We start from the raw sequence: 23,448 nt of genomic DNA, 5'->3' as shown, positions 1-23,448 counted from the left end.
CAAAAGTCACTTTAATAAGACATAAAAATGCAAAAAAAAAAAATGTAGTCTGAGGCTTCAAAGAAAAAGAGTTGCATCTCATCGATTTTTTTTTTTTGCTTTTCTTCCTGTTAAATCATTTTCCAAAGCGCTCATTTGCGAGGTCGTGGGGGGGAGAGAGAGAGATGTGGCATCAAAAAAAAAAAAAAAAGAACTTCCGGGTCACACACTCTGGAGAAACCTTTCCCCTGCTCAGTTTGTGGTCCAAGACTCAGTTGAAAAGACGTTGGCGAGAAGCCGTTTTGCTCTTCGGTTTGTGGCCAAAGATTCCTTCCGAAAGGAGACTTACAAAGTCACACCAGAAGCATTTTGTCTGCGCTCAGAAGGGAGATTGGAAAATTCACACTTTTTCCCGTTCACTTTTTGCTCATCAGAGGTTCTCTCGGAAGCAACAAGTTCGGAGACGCAAATGTGTCGGTGACCTGAGCGGCCGTTCGCGAAGTCCAATCGGGACGGACGGCACAATTCCACGTTCGTGTCCTTATCGAGCGTCCGCTAAGCCGTCTGGGAGGCAATGAAACCAAGTGGCCCAATGAGAATCCCAAGACTGCGGACAGACAAATAGAATTTCGCAAAGAATTTCAAACGTGCGCTAACGTTCGACCCAATCGCGAAGAACTCCCCAGCTCTGCTTTCTGTCCCCACAAAGTATTCTGGTCACGTTGACGCCGAGGCGAGCGGCGTCGGACTCGACTTCGCGGACCCTTTTCATACGGCTGCCGCTTTGGAGAAATGATTACGGCACCTTCATTTGACTGAAACCATGAGTTGCCTTCAATATTAAATGGAAAAAAAAAAAAAAAAAAAAATCAAAAACCAAGACCAGTTTTCTCTTGAGAAAGACTGCGTGCGACCCACAAGGAATTTATTGTTCGACGGCCAGAACGCCTTCACGTGTGGACAGAAGGCATCCATTGCGCATTCTGTCTCTGGAAACGGTAAACGGTGATCTCGTCAAAGTTGTTCAGGCCCAGCTGATCGCAGTAGCCAGCGGGAGGATTGGCGAGGTAGGTTTCGCTCAGGTACGTGGTGGCGAAGGGGTCCACGGGCGCCGTTGCTCTCGGCTGACAGAGCAGCGGCTGCGGAGTACCCGACAAGGGATGCGTGGCCACGTAGACCGGACGCGGCGGTCCGGCGTTAACGGCGTAGGCCGGAAAGCGGTCGGTCCTCTGAGGCATCGGGACGAAGGTGCCGAATATTCCGTGTTGGGACCCCGCAGCTGTTGGCGTGAGAAGGACAAGGACGTTCAGACTCGTTATTTGGCGCAGTCAATCGAGCGTGGACGACGGGGAAAAGGCTACCTGCCCCACTGGGCGCCAAGTAAGTCCCGCAGAAGCCCGAATTCAGAGACTTCTCTGGTGCCTGCTGAGATCAATTTTCATTCAGGGAAAAAAAAAAAATCAAGCTCGGCTTACCTTGGCATAGGTCCCAAAACGTTTTCGCAAGTTCACAGGTGAAATTGACAGGAAAGAGTTTCTTCCCATTTGACCTGGCGTTAGGAACACAAAGTTGCGTCACCTGTGGCTTCAGAAACCTGCGGTTCTCCCCCCTGGGTTCTGGGTCCTGCAGCCTCATTCTCAGGGTATCCATCTCGTCTTCAGACTCTTCCGACAGACGGTTGAAGAATTGCCTCTTTTGAGCTTGCAGCCTGTCACGCTCGGCTTCCCGTTCTTCTTCAAGCGCGAGGTAAAGCGCTCGCAGGGCGGCTTCGCGGTCCTGCCTGAGTACAAAGACGCCCATGAGCACGATACGTTGGCCGTACGGGTGACAAAAAAAAAAAAAAAAAACAAAAAACGTGATGCCATTGATTTGACTCCATTATTTTCTTTGCCATGACTTCCAAAATAAAGACGAGAGACGCCTTACGTCGTTATCTCTGGAAAGATGCTTCTCGGATAGAAAGGTCACGTTGTCTCGTGGACAAACATCACCGGGACGTGACTTGGCGACTCCAACGCGACTCAGCATTTCGTGTTTCACGAGCAAATAAGAAGAAGTTGCCGTTTGATTGGGAAAATCAGCCTCAAATAGCCTGAGGTGAACCATTTGCCGATTTACAGCAGCGAGATCGAGGTCCCTAAACCAACCATTTCTTTTTTTTTTAAAAAAATTGCTCTTCTGAGACGACCGCATGAGATCGGCCGAGGTCGGGTCACGTGTCGTGATAAGCAAATCGGAGGCAAAGTCGAGCGAAGTCGCGCAGAAGCGAACAAAAAGGACGGCGGCGGCGGCGGCGGAAGCGCAAAGCGACAACGGCGAACTCGGCTACGTCGACGGCTAAAGCCACCTCGTGGAGCTGGATACAAAACGTCAGACTTTCGTGTCGTCACGTCAACCGCATGGAAGGAAAACGAATGCGTACGTCAAGTGCTCTGTCGCAACCAACCTGATCTGACGTTGTTCCTGGTCTTGGTCCGCGTGGACCCGTTCTCTTAACTTCTTCTTCTGCTCAAACATGTTGTCCAACAAGAGCTCCTCGTCTCTCCTCTTGAGGAGGAGGCTGTGCCGCAAAGCCCTTGAGAGGTGTTGGACACAGAGAGGGCGAATGAGACCACCCCGACGGGTTTGGACGTGAAACTGTTTGATCATGGTCTGAACACGCAATGCAGTTTTTAAAAGTCAAAGCGAGAGGGCAAATAGTTCCGGATTCATCGAAGAGTACCTTCCGAAAGTACTGCAAAGGCACAAGCTGATTCCGCACCGATCAAGGTTGAATATACGAGGACGGACACTACCTGAGCCTTTCCTTGTACTCCAGCTTGAGTTTGCGCTCCTGCTCTTCGCCCCACAAGTCGATTTGTCGGAGACGCGTTCGCCTCCGCTTCTGAGCCTTCAGTTTGTCGATCAACTCCTCCGTCTCTCTCTTGAGCTCGTCCTGGAGCCGACTCATCGGATTTTGCCTTGTAACCTTGAACCGTTCCTCCCCGTCATCTTGGTCCGGCGCGGATCCCTCTCGGCTGCGGTGCATCCTCTTCTTTCTGCCGCTCTTTATGTGCTCAAGCTCCTCGTCTTCCTCTTCTTCCCTTGGTGTCCGCTGGCAGGAAGGAGTCCTCTTCACCTTCTCCCGATCGAACCTTTGCTCCTCTTCTGCGGCAGAATGGTCCCGGAGATGATCGTCGGTCTGGTCTTCTTCCTTCCCGAACTCTGCTCTTTCCTCTCTCCTGAGCTGGGTCCCGGTGTCGAGACGTTCCTCCGGGCGGCCGCTCCTGCTCGTCTCCTCCTCTTCGTGTTTGCGTTGTTCCTCCCGGCGGAGCCTCGTTCTCCTCTCTTGTTCCCACTTCAATCGCTCGGTCTCTTCCTCTTTCTTCATCTCTTTCTGGAGGAGATTCATTCGCTCCCTCTGGTCCCTCTTTAATCGCTGGGCCTCCTCCTCTTCCTCTCCCTTGATCTCTTCCTGGAGGAGACGTATCCTCTGCTCCTTTTCTCTCTTTAGACGATCCGCCTGGTTTTCTTCTTCTCTTCTGAGCTCCTCCACGTAGTTGCGCATTCTTGTCTCCTTTTCTCTCTGCAACTGCTCCACTTCCTCCTCTTCCTGCCTCTTCAGTTCTTCAACGCAAAGGCCAATCCTTCTCTGCTTTTGTCTCTTGAACGACTCCACCTCCTCGTCCTCTTCTTCACGGTCTCTCCAAAGCGCCCAGGAATTTTGTTTGTCGTCCTCTTTTGCGCTCAGTTCTTCTTGCCAGAGATAGACCCCTTTTTCCTTTTCGCGCTTGAAACTGTCCTCCTCTTCCTCAGCGCACAAGACTTGTTTGTTCAGGCCGAGGATTGTCTCCCTTTCCTTTTTCAACCAGTCCGTCTCATGATCCTCTCTTCTCGGCTCCTTCAGCTGGAGCGTTGCTCTTACCTCCTTCTCCTCCGGCTTTCTCCTCAGCTCCAGTTGGGGGGGAACGTTGAGCTTGTCCCTCTTCAACGGCTCATCTTCACTTCTTCGTCCCGCCTGGCGGGGTGACATTCTCACGGCCTCGAGCTCCGAGTGCCGCGACTCCTGGTCCACATTCCTCGGTTGATCTTCATGGAACATTGCTTGGGTCTCAAGTTCCCTCATAAACTGCCCGTCCACTTCTTCTTTTGCGGTACACTCCTTTTCGCGTAGCCACGATTTTGTCTCCTTTCCCTTCCATTCCCCCGCCTCGTCGTCTTCTCTTGGCCCCTCCTGGAGGAAAGCCATTCTGGTCTTCTCCCTCTTCAATTTGTCGTCCTCCCGACTTGTTTCACCTTCCTGGAGCATTGTTTGCGTCTCAATGTCCCTTATAAAGACCCTGCTGTCTTCTTCCTTTTGCGGTAGGCACGGTTTTGTCTCACTTCTCTTCAATTCCTCTGCTCGGTCCTCTTCTCTCCTCGGGTCCTTCTCTCGATACAGCGTTGTCATCTCTCTCGTCTCGGGTTCCCTCATAAACAATTCTTGTCTGTCTTCTTCTGTTTGGCACTCCCTCCCCTTCCATTTTTCCAGCTTCTCTTCTCTCGGCTCCTTCTGGTCCCGCAACGTTCGGATGGTCTCCGCTTTCAAGCTCTTGGCCTTGTCGTCTTCGCTTCTGGGCTCATCTTTAGGGAGCATTGTTTGGGTCTCGATTCCCCTCATAAACTGCCCGTCCACTTCTTTTGCGCTGGACTCCTGCTGGCGTAGCCACGATTTTGTCTCCTTTCCCTTCCATTTCTCCGGCTCCTCAACTTCTCCGGCTCCTTCTGGTCCCGCAACGTTCGGATCGGCATGGCTTGTCGTCTTCGCTTCTCGGGTCATCTTTAGGGAGCATTGTTTGGGTCTCGATTTCCCTCATAAACTGCCCGTCCACTTCTTTTGCGCTGGACTCCTGCTGGCGTAGCCACGATTTTGTCTCCTTTCCCTTCCATTTCTCCGGCTCCTCAACTTCTCTCGGCTCCTTCTGGTCCCGCAACGTTCGGATCGGCATGGCCTTGTCGTCTTCGCTTCTCGGGTCATCTTTAGGGAGCATTGTTTGGGTCTCGATTTCCCTCATAAACTGCCGTCCACTTCTTTTGCGCTGGACTCCTGCTGGCGTAGCCACGATTTTGTCTCCTTTCCCTTCCATTTCTCCGGCTCCTCAACTTCTCTCGGCTCCTTCTGGTCCCGCAACGTTCGGATCGTCTTGGGCTTGTCGTCTTCGCTTCTCGGGTCATCTTGAGGAGCGTCGTTTGGGTCTCGATTTCCCTCATAAACTGCCCGTCCACTTCTTTTGCGCTGGACTCCTGCTGGCGTAGCCACGATTTTGTCTCCTTTCCCTTCCATTTCTCCGGCTCCTCAACTTCTCTCGGCTCCTTCTGGTCCCGCAACGTTCGGATCGTCTGGGCTTGTCGTCTTCGCTTCTCGGGTCATCTTTGAGGAGCGTCGTTTGGGTCTCGATTTCCCTCATAAACTGCCCGTCCACTTCTTTTGCGCTGGACTCCTGCTGGCGTAGCCACGATTTTGTCTCCTTTCCCTTCCATTTCTCCGGCTCCTCAACTTCTCTCGGCTCCTTCTGGTCCCGCAACGTTCGGATCGTCTTGGGCTTGTCGTCTTCGCTTCTCGGGTCATCTTTGAGGAGCGTCGTTTGGGTCTCGATTTCCCTCATAAACTGCCCGTCCACTTCTTTTGCGCTGGACTCCTGCTGGCGTAGCCACGATTTTGTCTCCTTCCCTTCCATTTCTCCGGCTCCTCAACTTCTCTCGGCTCCTTCTGGTCCCGCAACGTTCGGATCGTCTTGGGCTTGTCGTCTTCGCTTCTCGGGTCATCTTGAGGAGCATTGTTTGGGTCTCGATTTCCCTCATAAACTGTCCGTCCACTTCTTTTGCGCTGGACTCCTGCTGGCGTAGCCACGATTTTGTCTCCTTTCCCTTCCATTTCTCCGGCTCCTCAACTTCTCTCGGCTCCTTCTGGTCCCGCAACGTTCGGATCGGCATGGCCTTGTCGTCTTCGCTTCTCGGGTCATCTTTAGGGAGCATTGTTTGGGTCTCGATTTCCCTCATAAACTGTCCGTCCACTTCTTTTGCGCTGGACTCCTGCTGGCGTAGCCACGATTTTGTCTCCTTTCCCTTCCATTTCTCCGGCTCCTCAACTTCTCTCGGCTCCTTCTGGTCCCGCAACGTTCGGATCGGCATGGCCTTGTCGTCTTCGCTTCTCGGGTCATCTTTAGGGAGCATTGTTTGGGTCTCGATTTCCCTCATAAACTGTCCGTCCACTTCTTTTGCGCTGGACTCCTGCTGGCGTAGCCACGATTTTGTCTCCTTTCCCTTCCATTTCTCCGGCTCCTCAACTTCTCTCGGCTCCTTCTGGTCCCGCAACGTTCGGATCGGCATGGCCTTGTCGTCTTCGCTTCTCGGGTCATCTTTAGGGAGCATTGTTTGGGTCTCGATTTCCCTCATAAACTGCCCGTCCACTTCTTTTGCGCTGGACTCCTGCTGGCGTAGCCACGATTTTGTCTCCTTTCCCTTCCATTTCTCCGGCTCCTCAACTTCTCTCGGCTCCTTCTGGTCCCGCAACGTTCGGATCGGCATGGCCTTGTCGTCTTCGCTTCTCGGGTCATCTTTGAGGAGCATTGTTTGGGTCTCGATTTCCCTCATAAACTGCCCGTCCACTTCTTTTGCGCTGGACTCCTGCTGGCGTAGCCACGATTTTGTCTCCTTACCCTTCCATTTCTCCGGCTCCTCCTCTCCTCTCGGCTCCTTCTGGTCCCGCAACGTTCGGATCGTCTTGGGCTTGTCGTCTTCGCTTCTCGGGTCATCTTTAGGGAGCATTGTTTGGGTCTCGATTTCCCTCATAAACTGTCCGTCCACTTCTTTTGCGCTGGACTCCTGCTGGCGTAGCCACGATTTTGTCTCCTTTCCCTTCCATTTCTCCGGCTCCTCCTCTCCTCTCGGCTCCTTCTGGTCCCGCAACGTTCGGATCGGCATGGGCTTGTCGTCTTCGCTTCTCGGGTCATCTTTAGGGAGCATTGTTTGGGTCTCGATTCCCCTCATAAACTGCCCGTCCACTTCTTTTGCGCTGGACTCCTGCTGGCGTAGCCACGATTTTGTCTCCTTTCCCTTCCATTTCTCCGGCTCCTCCTCTCTTCTCGGCTCCTTCTGGTCGAGCAACGTTCGGCTCGTCTTGGGCTTGTCGTCTTCGCTTCTCGGGTCATCTTTGAGGAGCGTCGTTTGGGTCTCCATTTCCCTCATGAACTGCCCGTTTCTTTCTTCTGTTCTGCTCTCTTTCTGACGGAAGCAGGATTTGGTCTCCGTTCTCTTCAATTTCTCTCTTTCATCCTCTTCTCTCCTCGGCTTCTCCTGGCGATGCGGGGTTCTCATCTCTCTCGAGGACTCTGCCTCCTCATCCTCGGTTCTCCGTCGACCTCCGTGGAGCATTGTTTGGGTCTCAATCTCCCTCCCCAGCGGTCCTTTCGCGTCATTGTCCGTTCTGCGCTCCTGCTGGCGTAGCCACGATTTTGTCTCCTTTCCCTTCAATTTCTCCGGCTCCTCCTCTCTTCTCGGCTCCCTCTGGTCCCGCAAGGTTCGGATCGTCTTGGCCTTGTCGTCTTCGCTTCTCGGGTCATCTTTGAGGAGCGTCGTTTGGGTCTCCATTTCCCTCATGAACTGCCCTTCCACTCCTTCTTCGGTGCTCGACCCCTTCTGGCGTAGCCACGATTTTGTCTGCTTTCCTTTCCATTTTTCTGCCCCCTCCTGTTCTGTTGGCTCCTCTGGGCGGGGTGCAATTCTGACCTTGTCCCTCTTCAGTTTGTTGTCCTCACTACTTAGTTCAGGTTCGTGGAGAATTGTTTGTGTCTCCATTTCCCTGGCAAAAAGCCTTTTCTCTTCTTCTTCTTCTTCTGTTTTCCTCTCTTTTTGGGGAATGCCCGGTTTTGTCTCCCTTCCCTTCGATTCTTCTCCCCGGTCGGCTTCTCTTAGCTGGTCCAGGCAAAGTGGCTTTCTGATCCTCTCCCTATTCAAGCCACCCGGGTCCTCAGCCTCCCTTCTGGTTTGGTCTTCGTGGAGCATTTCTCGGGCCTCAATTCCCCCCCCCAGCAGTCCGTCTGCTTCTTTGTCCGTTCCAAACTCCTGCTGGCGCGGCCTTACTTTGCTCGGCTTTCTCCTGGAGTTCTCTGGGCCATCCTCGTCTGTCCTCGCCTCCTTGTGGCAGAGCGAAATTGTCATCTCCATCTTTAGACAGGCTAGCTCCTCATCCTCACTCCTCAGTTGGTCTTCACGGAACATCGGAGGTGCCTCCGTCCCTCTCGGGAGCTGGCCTTCGGGTGCATCTTCTGTGCTCCGCCCCTTCCTGTTCTGCAGTTGCTCTGCCGCTTCCTCTTCTCTCATGAGTTCCGCCAGGCGGAGCTGCATCTCCGCTTTTAACAGCTTGTGGAGTTTTTTCCTCATTTTCTCCTTTTTCCTCTTCAGTCGCTCTTGTTCCCCGTCTTCTCGCGGTCCGCTCAGGGGGGCGGGTGTTCTTTTTGCCTTTTCCCTCCTTAAGGTCTCCAAGTGATTGACTTCCTCTCTTCGGAGTTCCTCTTGGCAGAGACGCATTCTGGCCTGTCTGTCCCTCTGTAACTGCTCCACTTCGTTTTCTTCTTCTCTCCTGAGCGCCTCCTGGTGCAGGCACATCCTCTCCATCCGTTCTCTCTTCAAGGACTCTATCTGGTCGTCCTCCTCTCTCCTCAGCCCCTCCAGATAAAGTCTGATCCTCATCTCCTTCCCCCTCCTCAGCCACGCCACCTCTTCCGCCTCTCCGCTGGGTTCGTCCCGGGAGAGGGAATCCTTTCCTCTCGCGAGTCGCCGGCCCTCCTCTTCGTCTCCCGTCGTCGGTTCCTCAAGGTTGAGCCGGGTCCTGGTCTCTCTGTCCATTTGCTCTTGTCCCTCTTGAGGTCGTTTGGGTCGCTCGCGATCCCGCGAGCGCCTGGCGGCGGGCCTCTCCCTCTTCATTTTGTCAGCCTCGTCGTCCAAGTATTTCTTCAGCTCGTTGTCCTCTTTCTCCTTTTCTGCGGCGTGTTGTTCCCGGCCAGGGTGAAACCGATCCTCCTTCTGCCTCTTGAGGATCTGGGCCTCCTCCTGCTCCTCCTCTCTCTGGAGCTCCTCCAGGTGGCCCTGCATTCTCCTCTCCTTGTCTCGCTTCAGCTGCTCCGCTTCCTCCTTTTCCTCCCTGCTCAGCTCTTGGAGGCTGCGAGCGATTCTTCCCTCCATCTCCTCCCTCAGTTTGGCCACTTCCTCTTCTTCTTCTCTCATCAGCTGCTTCTTTCGTTGGCACACTCTTGCGGCTTTCTCCCTCCCGAGCTGCTCGGCCTCGTCCTCCTCCTCCCGGGTGAGCTCCTCCAGGCAGGCTCGCATCCGCCGCTGCTTTTCCCCGACGGAGCGCTCGGCCTCCTTGCGGGCTCTGTCAAGCTCCTCCCGGAGGAGACGTTTCCGAAGGGCCGTCTCCCTCCTCAACAGTTCCTCTTCCTCTTCCTCCGCTTTCCTCAGTTCTTCCCGGCGGAGGCGAAGTCTCGTTTCCTTGGCCCGCTTCAGCTGCTCCGCCTCGTCCTCTTCCTCTCTCCTCAGCTCCACTTTGCGTCGACAGATTCGTGTCTCCTTCTCCGTCTTCAGTCGCGCAAGCTCCTCCTTTTCCTCTCTCAGCAGCTCCTCCTTTTGTCGCCAGATCCGCATCCCCGGAGCCTTCCCCGCCGGCTCTCCGTCCTCTTCCCCTTCTTTGGCCGAGGGCTCGCGGCCGGGACGGATCTGCGGCTCCTTTGTCCTCTTGGGCTGCTCCTCTTCTTCCACTTCCTTCCACATCGGCTCCTCCAAGCACTCTTTTCCGCTTTTTGCTCCCTCGAAACCCAGACCGCGTTTCTCCTCGCCGGGCTGCGTTCTCGCCTTGCTCTCCCTTTCTGGTGGCTGCGGGGCCGCCGCTTCCTTCCTCCTCAATGCTTCCCGGCGGAGCCGTATTCGTGTCTCCTTCTCCCTGGTCAATTGCATTGCCTCCTTCTCCTCGTCTCTCCTGATGGCCTCCTTTTGTCCGCAAATTCGCGTCTCCTTCTGGATCCTCAGTCGCTCCATTTCCTGGGCTTCCTCTTTGCTCAACTGCTCCCGGTGGCGGCGCATTCTCAGTGCCTTTTCCCTCTGGAGCTGGTCTGCCGGGCCCTCCTCCTCCTCCTCCTCCTGCATCAGTTCCTCCTGGCAAGAGATTGCGCTCGCCTCTTTTCCCTCCTTTGGGCGAAACGCTCGCGTGCAGGGACGGGTTTTTGTCTCCCTCTCCCTTTCCAGCAGCTCCAGTTCCTCCAGTTCCTCCTTTTCCTTCTTCCTCAGCGCTTCCTGACAGAGTTGTATTCTTTTCTCCTTCTCCCTCACTAATCTCCTCGCCTCCTCTTCTTCCTCCCTCTGCAGTTTCTGCTGATACAAAAGTATTCTCTTTTCTTTCTCCCGCCTCAGGCGCTCAGCCTCCTCCGCTTCCTCTCTGGCCAGTTCCTCCTTGGACGGCGGCCTTCTCTTTTGCGTCCTTTCTTTGCTCTTCGGCTCTTCCTGTTTCTCTTCTTCCTTTTCCTGTCCAAGCCTCAAGGGCGGCTCTTTCGTGACCTGTTGCAAAGGTGGAGGTGAGGAGAAAAAAAAAACATGCACCTTGTCAGCGTCAACAAAGTCCGCTGAAAGCTTTTGGGCAGGAAAAAAAAAAAAAAAAAAAAAAGTTCAGTCGAGATCAGGTGTTGAGTTGCAGTTGATCACTCGCGAGGGTCAACGACTGCCGCTTCGCTTTTGATGTTTAAATTCGGAAGAAAAAAAAGAGTTCCACAATTTCCAAATCACACGAAGCCAAGGAAAAGAAAAAAGTTTTTCCGTTGAATATTTCCCTCAATAAATTCGCCTTTGAAAAATGTGATTTTGTATTTACTCGGCGTTGCGTGTTTGATGATGTTAAACATCAAAGCGTGCCAATTTGAGAAGGCGTCCAATCCGAGCGGGGGGGACGGCTACTCACCTGTCTTGGTTTGCTCAACTCTTCTTTCTTCAGTTCTTGGCGTTTCCCGTCGGTTTGACGGCGCCAGATGCGCTCGCACCGCCGGGCCGCGAAGTCACCGTCGACGTCTTCAACAGACGAGTCGCTCCCCGACTCGTCTCGGCTACGACCGGGACGACAAAACGGAGTCCCGCTTCGGCTGACTTGTTCAATGTGATTTCTGGCATCCGATAATCGTTTGGCCGTGAATAACCCGACGGCGCTCATTTTGCTCTCGAGGCATTGAATCGATCGCAACCGGACCGTTGCAGTTGTCTTGGAAGAGGTTTCGGCTACCATCTGAGCCGGGCGTCACCCCAGACAGGATAGTTGCAGCCGAGCCAACGAGAGGGTTTCTCCTCGGCGTCGGGGGGGGGGGGGGGGGGGGGGGACTGCAGTCGGCTGTTTGGCCCACGTTTTACTATTCCGGCCACTCGGTAGGACCTCTTTGCGTGTTATTTGGGAGCGGCTCAATGATTATTTTTCTTGTTGAGGGATGAAAGGAGCGCACTGGATGCGTGGCGCTGTTTGCCCACCTTCCCGAAGATGGCCTCGCTCGCTCATCTTTCCCACTGTCTGTCTTCCCCAGTAAGAAAAGCCAATTTATTGTTTTCGATCGACTCAGTGCCCTGAGGATGATAGTAGTGTTCGTTGATGAATTTATTTACAAGAACAAACCTCTTACTACTAGTCTCTGAATCGCTGGAGTCCAAAACCCTTTCTGAAACCTTCGAGACACAGCCGGAAGAAAATAAGCTGACGATTAACAAATTGTGATTCATCTCCTCAGCGAGATACCGTCGATGGTGTGCGGAGAGGAAGTCTGCAAATAAAGGTGGCGGAGAATCAGTGGTCGGAGTTTACCTCCTGCGGCGATGATTCGAGGAGCCGCCCGTCAGACTGAGCCTCGAGCTCGGCGATCTCCCCTGCGAGATCTCCGTCCCCGATGGCCACCGCTGAGTCCCAAGGTACAAGTACGGGTAGAAACTGACAAGAAGACAGATTCAAATGCACCCTTTTGAAAGACAAAAACAACTGAATCACGTCACCAAAAACAACGTCTGAGGAAAAGCTAGCGTTCCGCTAGTTATTTCTCATTTAAGTTCTGAGATCATGCGCAAGAGGAGACTGAAAGTTGGCAAAGATGTTGCTCCTGTTTGAGGGTCTGAAAAACTCCTCAGTGTGAGACTCAATGACGACAACTCACTGTGGAAGATTTGCTTGGCTTGTCGTCCGGTTTGGCTCCTGAACGGCTGAGGGTGGCGGCGCTGCAACACGCAAAAAAAAAAAAAAAAAAACAAGAGCACGGCTAGCTTAAAAAGGGCAAATGATCCAATTGGACCGGAGCGCCAGTCTGGAGTCAGACTTTTGGAAATTGTGCACCAAATCTGGTCATAGTCTTGCAAAAAAAAAAAAAAAACGACAGACCTCTTAGAAGACTTGGTGGGACCCTCGCGCTTGCTGTCAGGGCGAACGCAAGCACTGCAGTGCGCAAACTTCAGGATGAAAAAAGGAATTCAAGTCAATCAGACTTTGGAAGCGAATTGAGTCGGCTGCTGCCGGCGAGAAACCTTCGTGTGCGTGAGCGGTCACCCATTGCTTTGGCGAGGGACGACTTTTGTCCAAGGAAAGAATCGTGTCCCCGCTCGTTGTGCCAGGGTCGCGCTCCTCCCGGCGCCGTCGGACCCCCGAGTCGGAGCTCGGGTCGCGCCGGACGCGTTCTTGCGCTTCGCCCGCCGGGCGGCCACGCGCGTCTCGGCCGGACGACTCACCTCGGCTGCGTTCAGGACTTTTAAGAAGACAAACATTTTGCTTGATGGCCTTAGCATCCATTATACGCTAACGTTAAACATGTAGCAACGAGCCATTTTTATGCTGCCTTGCTCAGGACATACAAGGTGACAACTTTCGCGTGCACCATTAGATGTGCGCTACAAATTTGGTTTGCCAAGTGCCAGTTTTCTCTCCAGGGAAAAAGAAAAACAAAACACTGACCTCTTTGTCGCCTTTGTCGTTTCCTCCTTCCTGGCGAAATCCATCTCCACAAAACTGTCCGAGTCCAAAAATTCCCCGGACAGCTGAAGGGACAGAAGAAAAACACCAGTTCCCGAGATCACACACGCGTTCAGAGTCCTGGAAAAATGAACGCCGAGCGCATCAATTGGAACGAGGAGACTCCACTTTATGGAGTTGAAAGAGAGCAAACCAGAAGAGAAAGTCCACAGACTAAGCTCCACTTTGGGTGTGGATGAGATTTGGCAAGGATTTGCCCGGTGGCGGTCGCGTCCTCAGCTCGACCCAGTCGATGGCAATCCCCCGCAGACGCTGGCGTACTCACATCCGACAGCGAAGGCAAAAGCTCCGCTTGGTCCTTGAGCGTTTCGGTCCGCGGGGTGCCAACGTCGGGGGGGTGCCCGACGGGTTTGCCGTCTTCACCGGACCGTTTCAGCCTCAATTGACCGCGACTGCAGCAAAGTCGGAGAAGCAAGCAGTGACCTTGGAATCAGATTGTTGCATGATTTGATATTGTACGCTGCCGTGGCTGTAGTGATAGTAGGTTTGGTGGTACCGGTATGTTTTTACAAATAAAAGCGGGGGAGGTTGTACTGTCAAGTCCAACGATTAGCAAATACTTTTCAACTTGGACTACGAAGACGAACGTTCCCATGTTCAAAGGGAAGACGGGACTTGATCGCTCGTCTCCAAATATTGACAAGTTTTGAATCTGGCTGACGGTACAAGATGGCCTGTACGTTGGACCCCTCGAAGAAATACGTCAAGAGTACGCGAGGGAGGCGGCAAAATGGACTTTTGCAGCTGTGAGGTCACAGGAATGGTGGAAAAAGGGTCTGTACAGCGCAGGGATAAGGGCGTGTCCACTTGAGTTCCCCACGTGAATATCTGCTAAGAACAACAAACCTGACGGCAGCCTCGGCGTTCCTGTCATTTGTGAGCAACCGACAGCGACAGCAATTCGCCTGATCCAGGAGCGAGGTGGAAAAAAATGTGCAAATCGTCGATCAACAAGGAGAGTCCAGAGGAAGCCCGAGACGACCGCGGGCCGCGCCGCGGTACCTGCGGCCGCCGTGTCCATTCCGTCTTTGGATCTCGAAGGCCGACCTTCCCCGGCAGCGCCGGCCCGGCGGTTCCATCTCCTCCGACGTCTCTCGGCTCCTGTTCGGACAACACTTGCGGTCACACGTTTGCATCAAAGGCTCAAATTCAGCCGAGAAAACTCAACTGAGCTTCTTGAATTTTGTCGGGAAATGGGAACAAGTTGCGTTAGACTGTACAAATACTCCCATTTTTACGTGTCGGATCGGGACATTCTCTGAAATCGTTCTCGAGTGCCGTTCGGTCGGTCGGTCGGTCGGTTTTGCACTTTTCAAAAGGATCTTGGCAATGTTCCCGCAAATTGAATCTCGAGCGTTCTAATCAAGCGTCGATTTCGAGCGGTCGTCGGAATCAACTACAGATTTGCCAGCGTCGGAGCAAATGTTTCCTGTGGACTTCCTCGTGGTACCAAAGAACATGAGGCCACTGAGCCTCTGGAAAACGGGACCAGAGACATTCCACCGCTCGTCGAGAATTTGACCCCGCCCCCCCAACGTTTGCGAATTGAAGCTCAGCAGCCGGACTGTAAGAGAAACCGCAGTCTCCTCCTCGTCAACGTGAAAGGAAGCCGTCCATCGGCCACTCAACTAATTCGGAGGACTTTTCCTGGGCTTGGCCTCGCACGGGTCCTCGGGCCTCCCGCGGCGACGGATCATCTTGGCTGCTGGCAGAAGGAAAAGCAAGATGAGCGCCAAAGCTCAGACATTTGCCAAAGACGCATTTGATGGGGACGCTCGGAGCCACCAACTTCACTCCTACCTGGCGTCTTCTTTCCTTTCATTTTTTTGAATTCATACGACCACACGTGATCAAGTCAGCACCGTAGGAAGAACTGCAAAACAAACCTCTTGGAAGCCTCCGTCTGGTTGTCGTCTTCTTCTTCCTCCTCCTCTTCTTTGGCGTCCATCTCCAGACGCCCCTCGGATGAAGCGCAAATGTCTGAGTCCAAAACCTCTCCCGAAGACTTCCCGAAGAAAACCCCCACAAGAAAACAAAACTTCACAGGAGCGATCATTTCAATCTGCCTCAGACACGCAAACGACACGAGGCCGCTGAGAACGCACTTTGCTTCGCAATCTGAGTCAGAATCAGAATCATCTTTGTCCCCCCCCAAAAAAAACAAAACAAACAACCAAACGGAATTTGTGCAAGCCTCAAATAAGCAAATGGAAATGACCGCCGGCCGCCCGAGGCTCCATCAAAGGCGGAGGAATCGACGACCTCCTCAACTTGAGGCTGCAGACCGGCAGAGACCTTGCGCCATTTTTTTTCCCCTAAAATTGCAAGACGGCGGTCGGTGCCTTGGACGAGTCCAATTTCAAAGGAAGAAATTAGGCACTCGAGCGTGTACTGGTGCTCGTCGGCACCGAGGTGACTGCGTCCGCGATCTTGACACTATCTGCCATCCATTTCCCGAGACGGCGAGCGCTTCGCTTCGGCGGCCGCTCACGTCCGCATCCTGGACCGCCGGCGCCTCCCCTTCCTCCGCCTTCCCGTCGTTGCCAGAAGGATCTCGGCTGAAAGGCAAAGGAGGCCATTCCGCTGATTATTCATGCAAAATAAGACATACCGCAGTCTGGAATTAAGACCGCAAATTCCACCAGAGTCGCAATTTTCCATCAAGGTGAAGCCTGCAAAATGTCCGCCATCCTCCTTCTCGCTTTTTTTTTTTTTTTTTACATGATCTCAAGACGAAGGTGGCAGAAAATACAAAGTGGTTGAAAAGTAATACTCTAAAAGGGACAAGCCGAAAGGAAAACAACAACAACTTTTTTTTCTGAACTAAGACAAACAAGAAAGTTGCGTCGTCGTGGGGTGAGAAAATAGTCCGAGACTTTAAGGACAATATTCCTCAATGTAATTTCGGGATTTCATCATCTCCGCTCCACGATATCCTTCACCAAAAAGTTCAGACAATCACGACATGTAAGCGGTAAGGTTGGAAACCAACACGAAATGCCCGTCACCTTCCATCCCTCAGGCGACACGGCAACAAAAACCGCCGTCGACGTGTAAACGATATCGGCCTACGTGGGCTCTGGAACGGCACCACATTCCTGACGCAATTTAAAACTCTACTATGCAAAACAAAAGCCATTTATCGACACCCAGAAACCCCGCCGGCTTCTCGGGCACGAACTCATCTAAGATGGACTGATGCAGAGTGCGCAAGTTCTGTTTCTCAAAAAAAATGGAGAAATATTTAGGGAGTTATAGAAAGGGGGGGGGAGGGGAATATTTAAAAACAAATTGTTTTATTGGTGGATTGTCTTGCTTAGAAAGAAAAACAAAACAAAAAACTTGTCACGATAGTTCATGTCTGGAGTCAGTTAACGAGCAGGACAAAAAGACAAGACAAGACAAAGCAGCAACGTGTGGGTGAAAACTGACCCGTCAGCCATTCCAGTCTCCTCTGGACTTTCGGTCCAAACAGAACCGCCGGAGTCGGCGACCTCGGATGGGACCTTGACGAGACACACACGCACAAAAAAAAAAAAGGAAATTTCATTCCGGACTCGTCAAACTTGCAGAATGAGCTCAGCGGTGAGATTTGCAACGATGCGCCGCCAGAAAGAGGCGAGCGACAGCCGACGCCCGACAGAACCTGTCGTCGCGACGCTTGGGAAGCGGCGTCCTCGAAATGGGCCTTTTTAAAAACAACATGAAGCACACTGACATGAATCGTCTTCAAGACGTTACTCACATACTCGCTGGTTTACAGAAAACCTCAACGGCAGTTCAAATACTCCCCTTCCAAGTCGGATACTTGGGAGAGTATTTGGAGACCCGAGCGTATTTCAGCTACCCACGTCCACGTCGGCGATCGGCGGCTCTCCTCTGCGGTCCCTTTGGGCTCTCGAGTCCGGCCCGCGCCCGGAATCGTCTCTGCTCGAGGAGAAGTGGGAAGACTCGGAAGGAGAAAGACCTTTGGGCATGCAACTGATTCCTCTTCGACCGTGTTGAGACTTTCACAAATGTGGCCGGAAAAATGCCAGCGGCAAACCTGCGGCAGGCGTCCTCGTCCCGGTCCTGGCGGTCCCTCGGCGGCCGACTCTCAGAAGCGCGACGCTGTGACGAAAGCTTCGGGACGCAAAGAAAACGGTGAAACAATTTGCCAATGGAAAAGAAGCACGCTTCCTTCCGACTCACCGGAAAACAAGAAATGCCGGCAAAATATTGTCAACATTTTGGGGCACACGAGTACAAATTGCGGATCTCAACTGTCCTTGCAGGACTGGGTGCTAAAGTGCAATGAGCGAAGAAGGACGCGCCGGGATTGGGATCGGCGGCGTCGTACCTCCCTTGGCCGGACGTCTCGGGCCCCGCCGTCGACCATGACGCTCAAGAATCCGCTGCCGAAGTGGCCCTGGCAAAATGGAGGGCGAGATGGGCGGCGCCGTCAGAAGCGTTGACCCGCTCGAGTGCGCCGTGCGCCAACGGGTGGAAGGAAGTCTTTGGGCCGATCCGCATCCGGTTCTGCCCATTGAAATTTGACAACTCGTCGCAAAATTAGCTACGTCGCTCACTGATTTTAGACTCTCAAGGCTAAAAATTGCCTGGTCTCTGTGGTCCTCCGTGAAAACGGACTCGTTACTTTACGTTTGCATTTCTCCCCCTCCACCACCCTAAAAAATGACAAAGAAAAAAGTTCAATGAAAAGTGGTGAGAGTCCGAGAAGATGGAGCGCCTCCGTCTCGGACGCAAACGGGCAAAAGCGCAGCCAGTTCCACCGGTGGCTCGCGGTTTAGGTCCGCGTCTTCCGGTCGGTACGTTTGCGCGACCACAAAAACGTGCGTGGGCGCTTCGCCGCAAAGGTTTGGCTTCGGCGACCTGGCTTTACCTCCTCGTCTCGGTCATCGCGGCTGGAAGGCAGAGAAGAACTTTGGTCTCGTCCGCTGCCTAAGAGGCTCAAGAATCCGCTGCAAAAGCAGTCCTGTCAAAGCCACGATCATCACTGGAGACGCTTTTCGGAGCGATCTGACGATCTCAGACGCGAGAGTTGTGCAAATTCCGCCAGCGCTCGTCGGTCGGCAAACCTTTGCTCGTGTGACGCGGAAGCGTCTCCAAGCGCGACTCACCGCAGCTCTTTCAAAGGCTTCCGCTGGGTCGTCGTCGTCGTCGTCCGGATCCCCCGCGCCGGGGCGGCGACCCGCCGGCTCAGGTCGGTCCGGCCTGTCGGCGGAGTCGTCTGTGTCAGTGCTCCCCTAAACGACGCGTTTGGGGCCCCGACCTGAGAACGGATCTAGTTGCGCCACTTGAGTTGAGTCAGAACTTTCTTTCAGCCCCCCCCCCCCCCAAAAAAAAAAAAAAAAAAAACGAAAAAAAAGCGAGAAAAGGAGAAGAGCGAACAAACCCCCGGGCTGCGGCCGTCTCTGTGTCCCGGTCTTCGGTCTCCAGCAGACTGTCGCAGGAAATTGAATTGTCAGTCACGGGAAGTTCCTCAGACATCTTAAAGACCCCCCCCCCCCAAAAAAAAAAAAAAAAAAAAACATTTTTCAATCAATTGCTATTTGATGACGATGATGGTGAACAAGTTATGTAAGTCAGCTGCAGAATTGTCGTTGGGCATCTGTGGCTTTGCCTATTGGCGGATTTTTTTTTCCCCAATGTTTTGGGATCTTTTTTTTTATGGTTCTTTTGGTGTGGTTGTTTCTTTAATGGGGGGGGGGGGACATTTTGGCGCTTTATTCCTGCCTCTTCAATAACTTGGGGGAGATTTAAAAGATGGCACTCATAACGGCCACGAGTGATCTGCAGACATTTGCCGTCAACAGTCCAGTCCGGTCCGGTCCAGTCCAGTGGGCGTCCCCGTTCCCTGGATTGAACTGGTCCGGGGGGACGCAAGGTGACGACGTACCCGTTCCGGTGCCGATTCGCCGCTTCGCTCTTCGGGTCGGGCCTCGTCCGGTGTTTCTGACTGGCTTCTGTCCTCTGCCAGCTCTCCCGAGTCCTGCGATGAAGTTGCAACGTCAAACGGACGCCGACCGATCTCCCGCGCGAGCAAATCTCGAAGGACTCCGACACGGCGACGCTGGCCTGGCCGCGGAGCTATCGCTCTTGTTCCCGAAGATTTCTGTCCGAGTTGGGGAACGAGCGGCAGGCGTATTGGGAGAGACGGATGCCGCGGTTCGGCGTTACCTCCTTTTCCGAGACGACGCCTTCATCTTCGTCGTCGTCGTCGTCGTCGAAGGTCGGCAGCGTCGCGGAGGGAGTTTCTTCGCACCTGCTGTTGATCACGCTCAAGAACCCGCTGCAGAAAATTCCCTGAAAGCGACAAGTGAGATGGAAAAAAATGCGGCAGGAACGAAAGCGACCTTGTTCACGTTTCCATTCTTCGCCCGGGGTGAGATTTGTAAAGGCCACGGCTATTCTCCGACGACTGACGGCCGGTCGCCTCGCGTCTCGGCTTCTGTGAAAAATGTTCCCGTTCCAAGCGACTCACCGTGTGCGCGTCGTCGTCGTCGTCGTCGTCCGCTTGGCTTCGCGAGGCGGAGGCGCGGCGGATCCGCTGGCGTTCCTGCCGCACCAGCTGGCGGTACTGGACCTGGCACGGGTGCTCACGGGTCGACGTCTGCAAATAGTGGTTGTGAAAGATGGGCTCCCCGCTCTCATCTCGACTGTGGGGACGAGAGTCGGTTGCAGTCACCAGCGGGACGCCTTTCCACGTTCACGCTTTGGCTTCTTCCTGCTGTGAGCCGCGCCGTCAAATCGGGCCGAGGAGTCTCCGATCCCGCCGAGGACCAACAATCAATGGGTCCTCGACTGTCTACGTTTTGCTACAATATTCCGGTTCTGTGACGGCAGACTCTTTAGGATTCGTTGCTGGCCTTTGTCGCTTTCTTATTCATCCATAAAATCTACAGATTTGTCTCATTTAGTGTTGGACCCCGTTTAAGTGGGTGTCCCGTTCGAGCATTGAATTTATTTTTTTTTTTTTTAAATCTCGTTGTACGTTTGATGGGACAACACGACGTGAGGACGAAATGTCGCGCCGAGCGTCCGATCGAGAACACGCTCGAAAGTGCGGGGGACACGAGACGGAGCCCGGGCGGCCGTTTACCTTTCGGCCCATCCCGGAGGCAGCCGAGCGAATCGAGCTTCCCTGGCAAGCCACACCAGTTCCGGCTCGCTCTCCGGGTCGATGCCGATCTGGCGTGCGCGCAGCGTGAGCTCTGAGGGAGAACCGACAAAAGCGCAAATTTTTTATTTTTTTTTAGTATGGAAGACATTTGTCTCCGGTATTTGGTGGAGAAGATTTCACATTTTAAACATTTATCGATCGTGAAAGGTGCCATGTCATCAAACAAATCTGAACAGAGAGACAAATCAATCAATTCCCAGACAAGGTCCGTTTGGAGCTCGGGTCGCCGACGCAACACTACCGAGGAGCTCACGAGCAAGAAAAAGAGGAGCTTCCGGGGGATTTCCTCAGAATGTCGTCATCGTCAATTTTTTCCTACGCACGTTGAAATGTATTATTTATTATCGATCATCATTGTGTGAAAGAAAGAACTTCTGGTGCACGACCGAGGTCTTGGTTCACAATGAGGAAGATGATCGATTATGATCAATAAGATCCTTCAAGCTCATTTATTGGAATCGGACCTCAACCTGCTGGCGGCGGCCGTTGGCCGTTTGTTGGTGTCCAAAACAAAACGCAAAACTGGTTTGGAAGACTTTTGTTTGGGGGGGGGGGGGGATCGAGTCACCCTCTGCGTCCTTTTCATTTTTCGGACTTGCGCTTTCCGACACATTGCATCTTTTTATAATACAACATATTTTGTTGCCATCGAGATTGCGAAGGTGGTTCGGTGGCTCGACAAGATCCGCACAGCAGGTCTGCACTCCCTGACCTTGATCAGAACATTCCGATTCCTCGGCGGGGTTCTCCAAGTTGCTCATGGCTGATGATGACGATGACGACGATGACCGATATGGAGTCTTCCCTTCCGGACGCCACAATTTTGGTCACTCGGCGGTTTGGGCGGCGTGTGACGTCACGCGCGTCGTCACACACGGAGGGCTGAGGGACGACGGCCGCGTCTCGTTCAAACCTTTCTGGGGGTGGGGGACGCTGACATAATTACAGCAAGACGCAAGACGCGGACTGGGTCGAGTCGCCTTTCTCGGTTCGACTCCGAACTCAAATGGTATCGACGTCGCTTCCACGGATGTGCTCATGAACGTTCTTCGATGTCGTGAGCGGCTTCGAAAAGGCCGACTGCGGATGTGGTCTGAGTCCACTCTGTTGTTGTCGTGTCCCTCTGCTTTTCTGGTTCCGTTCAAGTTTTGAAAGGGACATGAAAATGGCTCGAGAAACGTTTGCCCCAGAACCCCCCGCAAATTCTGACTTTACATGAACCCTAATTTGGGAAAAAAACAATCGTAGTAATATTAACGATGGTGATCAGAGACTTTTAGTCGAAGCACTGCGTTTTAAATGAAGGCGCTCACAAATGCCGACTTCCGCCAACGTTTTTATGACGTCACCGCAAGCGCCGAGCCTTCGGACGCCATTTCGGCGATTTCTTTCGGTGTCGTCGGACAAACGCGACCTCCATTTCGTCCTGAGTGGACCGAAACGTTTCTAATGCGGCCCAACTCGTCTCGCGCGGGCTAATCGGCTTCGCGATGCTCGCGTGAGAAATGTGTGCAGGAAAAGACCCGCAGAGTCAACTTGGCCAGGCCGGAACACAAAACCGGTTCGTTCATTTCCTATTCCGGAAATACTTTATGTTTATGATTCCAATCATCTTTCACAGTATTTGTGGCCATTTTCCTCGAGTGGCACGACTCGTTTGGAATTGCCAATAAAACTCCACGAGGGCGACTTTTTCATCCACCGAATTAGTAGCTTTAATATTCGGCTCGTAGAAAGTGAACCAGCAACAAAGTTGGCATGCAAACGAAACGCGACTTCCGGTCAGCACCGGAAGTCGCGCCCAGAATTCGTTGCCTCGGAAATAGAAAAGGAGGAAGTACTCCAGCCGTGCACGTGTCTGAAATGGAGGCAAGTGCGATTCGAATTTTGAACTGAAGTCAAAGTCTGCTGAGAGATGACCCATTTTTTTTTTGTTTTTTTTTTTTTTCTCAACAGTTTAAACGCATTGCCGTCGGCGAGAACCTTGACGCCACCCACGCGGCTGCCGCTTCAAAGTCTTGTTTCGGATACAGAAGTGGTCATAACTCGGCAGCAGTCACAAGCGCTGAGGCTAACGTGCGCTAATCTCGCTTTCTCTGGCAGAGGTCAGCGGAGGTCTTCGGCCTCGCGCGTGAAAGAGGAAGAGCAGCCATCGGGGCCAAGAGTTCCCCCGCACGACAGAGGAGGAGCTGCGTCGGCTTCACGGCAAACGGAAAGGAGAACCTCCTCACATTAAAGAGGACGAGCGGGAGCGCTTTGACGTCGAGGAGCCGCGGCCGCCGCCCGGAAGAGGAGTTTGGTGACGGCGCCGCGTTGCCGTCGCACCGCCTCCCTCTGAAAAGTGAAGCGGAAGGTCCGAGTGAGGCCGGCGCAGGGGCGGAGTCCGCACACCGCGACAAAAGGCGGAGGAGACGGCGTCGGACCGTCGGAAGCGGACGGCCTCTCGGCTCCGCTCTCGGACGGGGACCGAACCGCGTCGCGCTCTCCATATGCTGAACATGATGATGATGATGATGATGATGAGTCTGAAGGTCATGGGAAAGGTCATACGAGACCCAAACGGTGGAAATGTTCCGAGTGCGGAAAAGACTTTGCTTCCAAGTGCACTTTGAAAGCGCATTGGACGACGCACACCGGGGAAAAACCTTTCGCCTGCTCAGTTTGCGCCAAAAGATTCTCTCATAACGCGAGCTTACGATGTCACGCGAGAAACCTTTTGCCTGCACACTTTGCCATCAAAGATTTTCTCAGAAGACAAACCTCAGACAGCACGCCAGAACGCACACCGGAGAGAAACCCTTTCCCTGCTCAGTGTGCGGTAAAAGCTTCTCTCATAACGCAAGCGTACGAAGTCACGCGAGAGCGCACACCGGCGAGAAGCCCTTTGCCCGCTCGGTGTGCGGGCAAAGGTTTACTTTTAACGGAAGCTGAAGAAGACACACAAGCTCACACACTGGAGAGAAACCTTTTATCTGTTCAACTTGCGGCAAAACATTCACCGAGAAGGGAGACTTAAAAATACACACGAGAACGCACACCGGGGAGAAACCTTCCGTTTGCTCAGCTTGCGGCAAAACATTCTCTGAAAAGGCCCGTTTAAGAATGCACGCAAGAACGCATACAGGTGAAAAACCTTTTTCCTGCTTATCTTGTGGCCAAAGGTTCTCGCGCAAAGGGAGCTTAAAAGTACACGCGAGAACACGTACTGGTGAGAAACCCTTTGCCTGCTCAG

The 23,448-nt window shown here is 53.2% G+C and overlaps 1 protein-coding gene across 1 annotated transcript; it reads right to left on the bottom strand.

The window, feature by feature from the left end:
- Positions 1 to 183: 183 nt before the first annotated feature.
- Positions 184 to 22,836, bottom strand: LOC133491165 (trichohyalin-like). The gene is made up of 31 exons (XM_061802072.1): positions 22,448 to 22,836; positions 20,136 to 20,247; positions 19,518 to 19,646; positions 19,214 to 19,339; positions 18,933 to 19,025; positions 18,429 to 18,523; positions 18,112 to 18,247; positions 17,916 to 18,008; positions 17,373 to 17,441; positions 17,079 to 17,155; positions 16,885 to 16,960; positions 16,466 to 16,539; positions 15,525 to 15,591; positions 14,920 to 15,038; positions 14,663 to 14,738; positions 14,036 to 14,134; positions 13,880 to 13,938; positions 13,167 to 13,425; positions 12,956 to 13,038; positions 12,554 to 12,749; positions 12,389 to 12,456; positions 12,168 to 12,228; positions 11,825 to 11,947; positions 11,639 to 11,688; positions 10,943 to 11,084; positions 5,569 to 10,545; positions 2,775 to 4,777; positions 2,426 to 2,554; positions 1,558 to 1,759; positions 1,341 to 1,404; positions 184 to 1,258 (listed from the first exon to the last, which is right to left on the bottom strand). Exons 1-31 carry the CDS (start codon positions 22,834 to 22,836, stop codon positions 930 to 932), a joined length of 10,575 nt encoding a protein of 3,524 aa, XP_061658056.1. The 3' UTR covers positions 184 to 929.
- Between the last annotated feature and the right edge of the window lie 612 nt (positions 22,837 to 23,448).

This window comes from Syngnathoides biaculeatus, chromosome 17 (assembly GCF_019802595.1).
Source record: "Syngnathoides biaculeatus isolate LvHL_M chromosome 17, ASM1980259v1, whole genome shotgun sequence".
NCBI lineage: Eukaryota > Metazoa > Chordata > Actinopteri > Syngnathiformes > Syngnathidae > Syngnathoides > Syngnathoides biaculeatus.
Note: the sequence above shows the minus strand (reverse complement) of the source record. Positions and strands in the feature narration are given on the sequence as shown.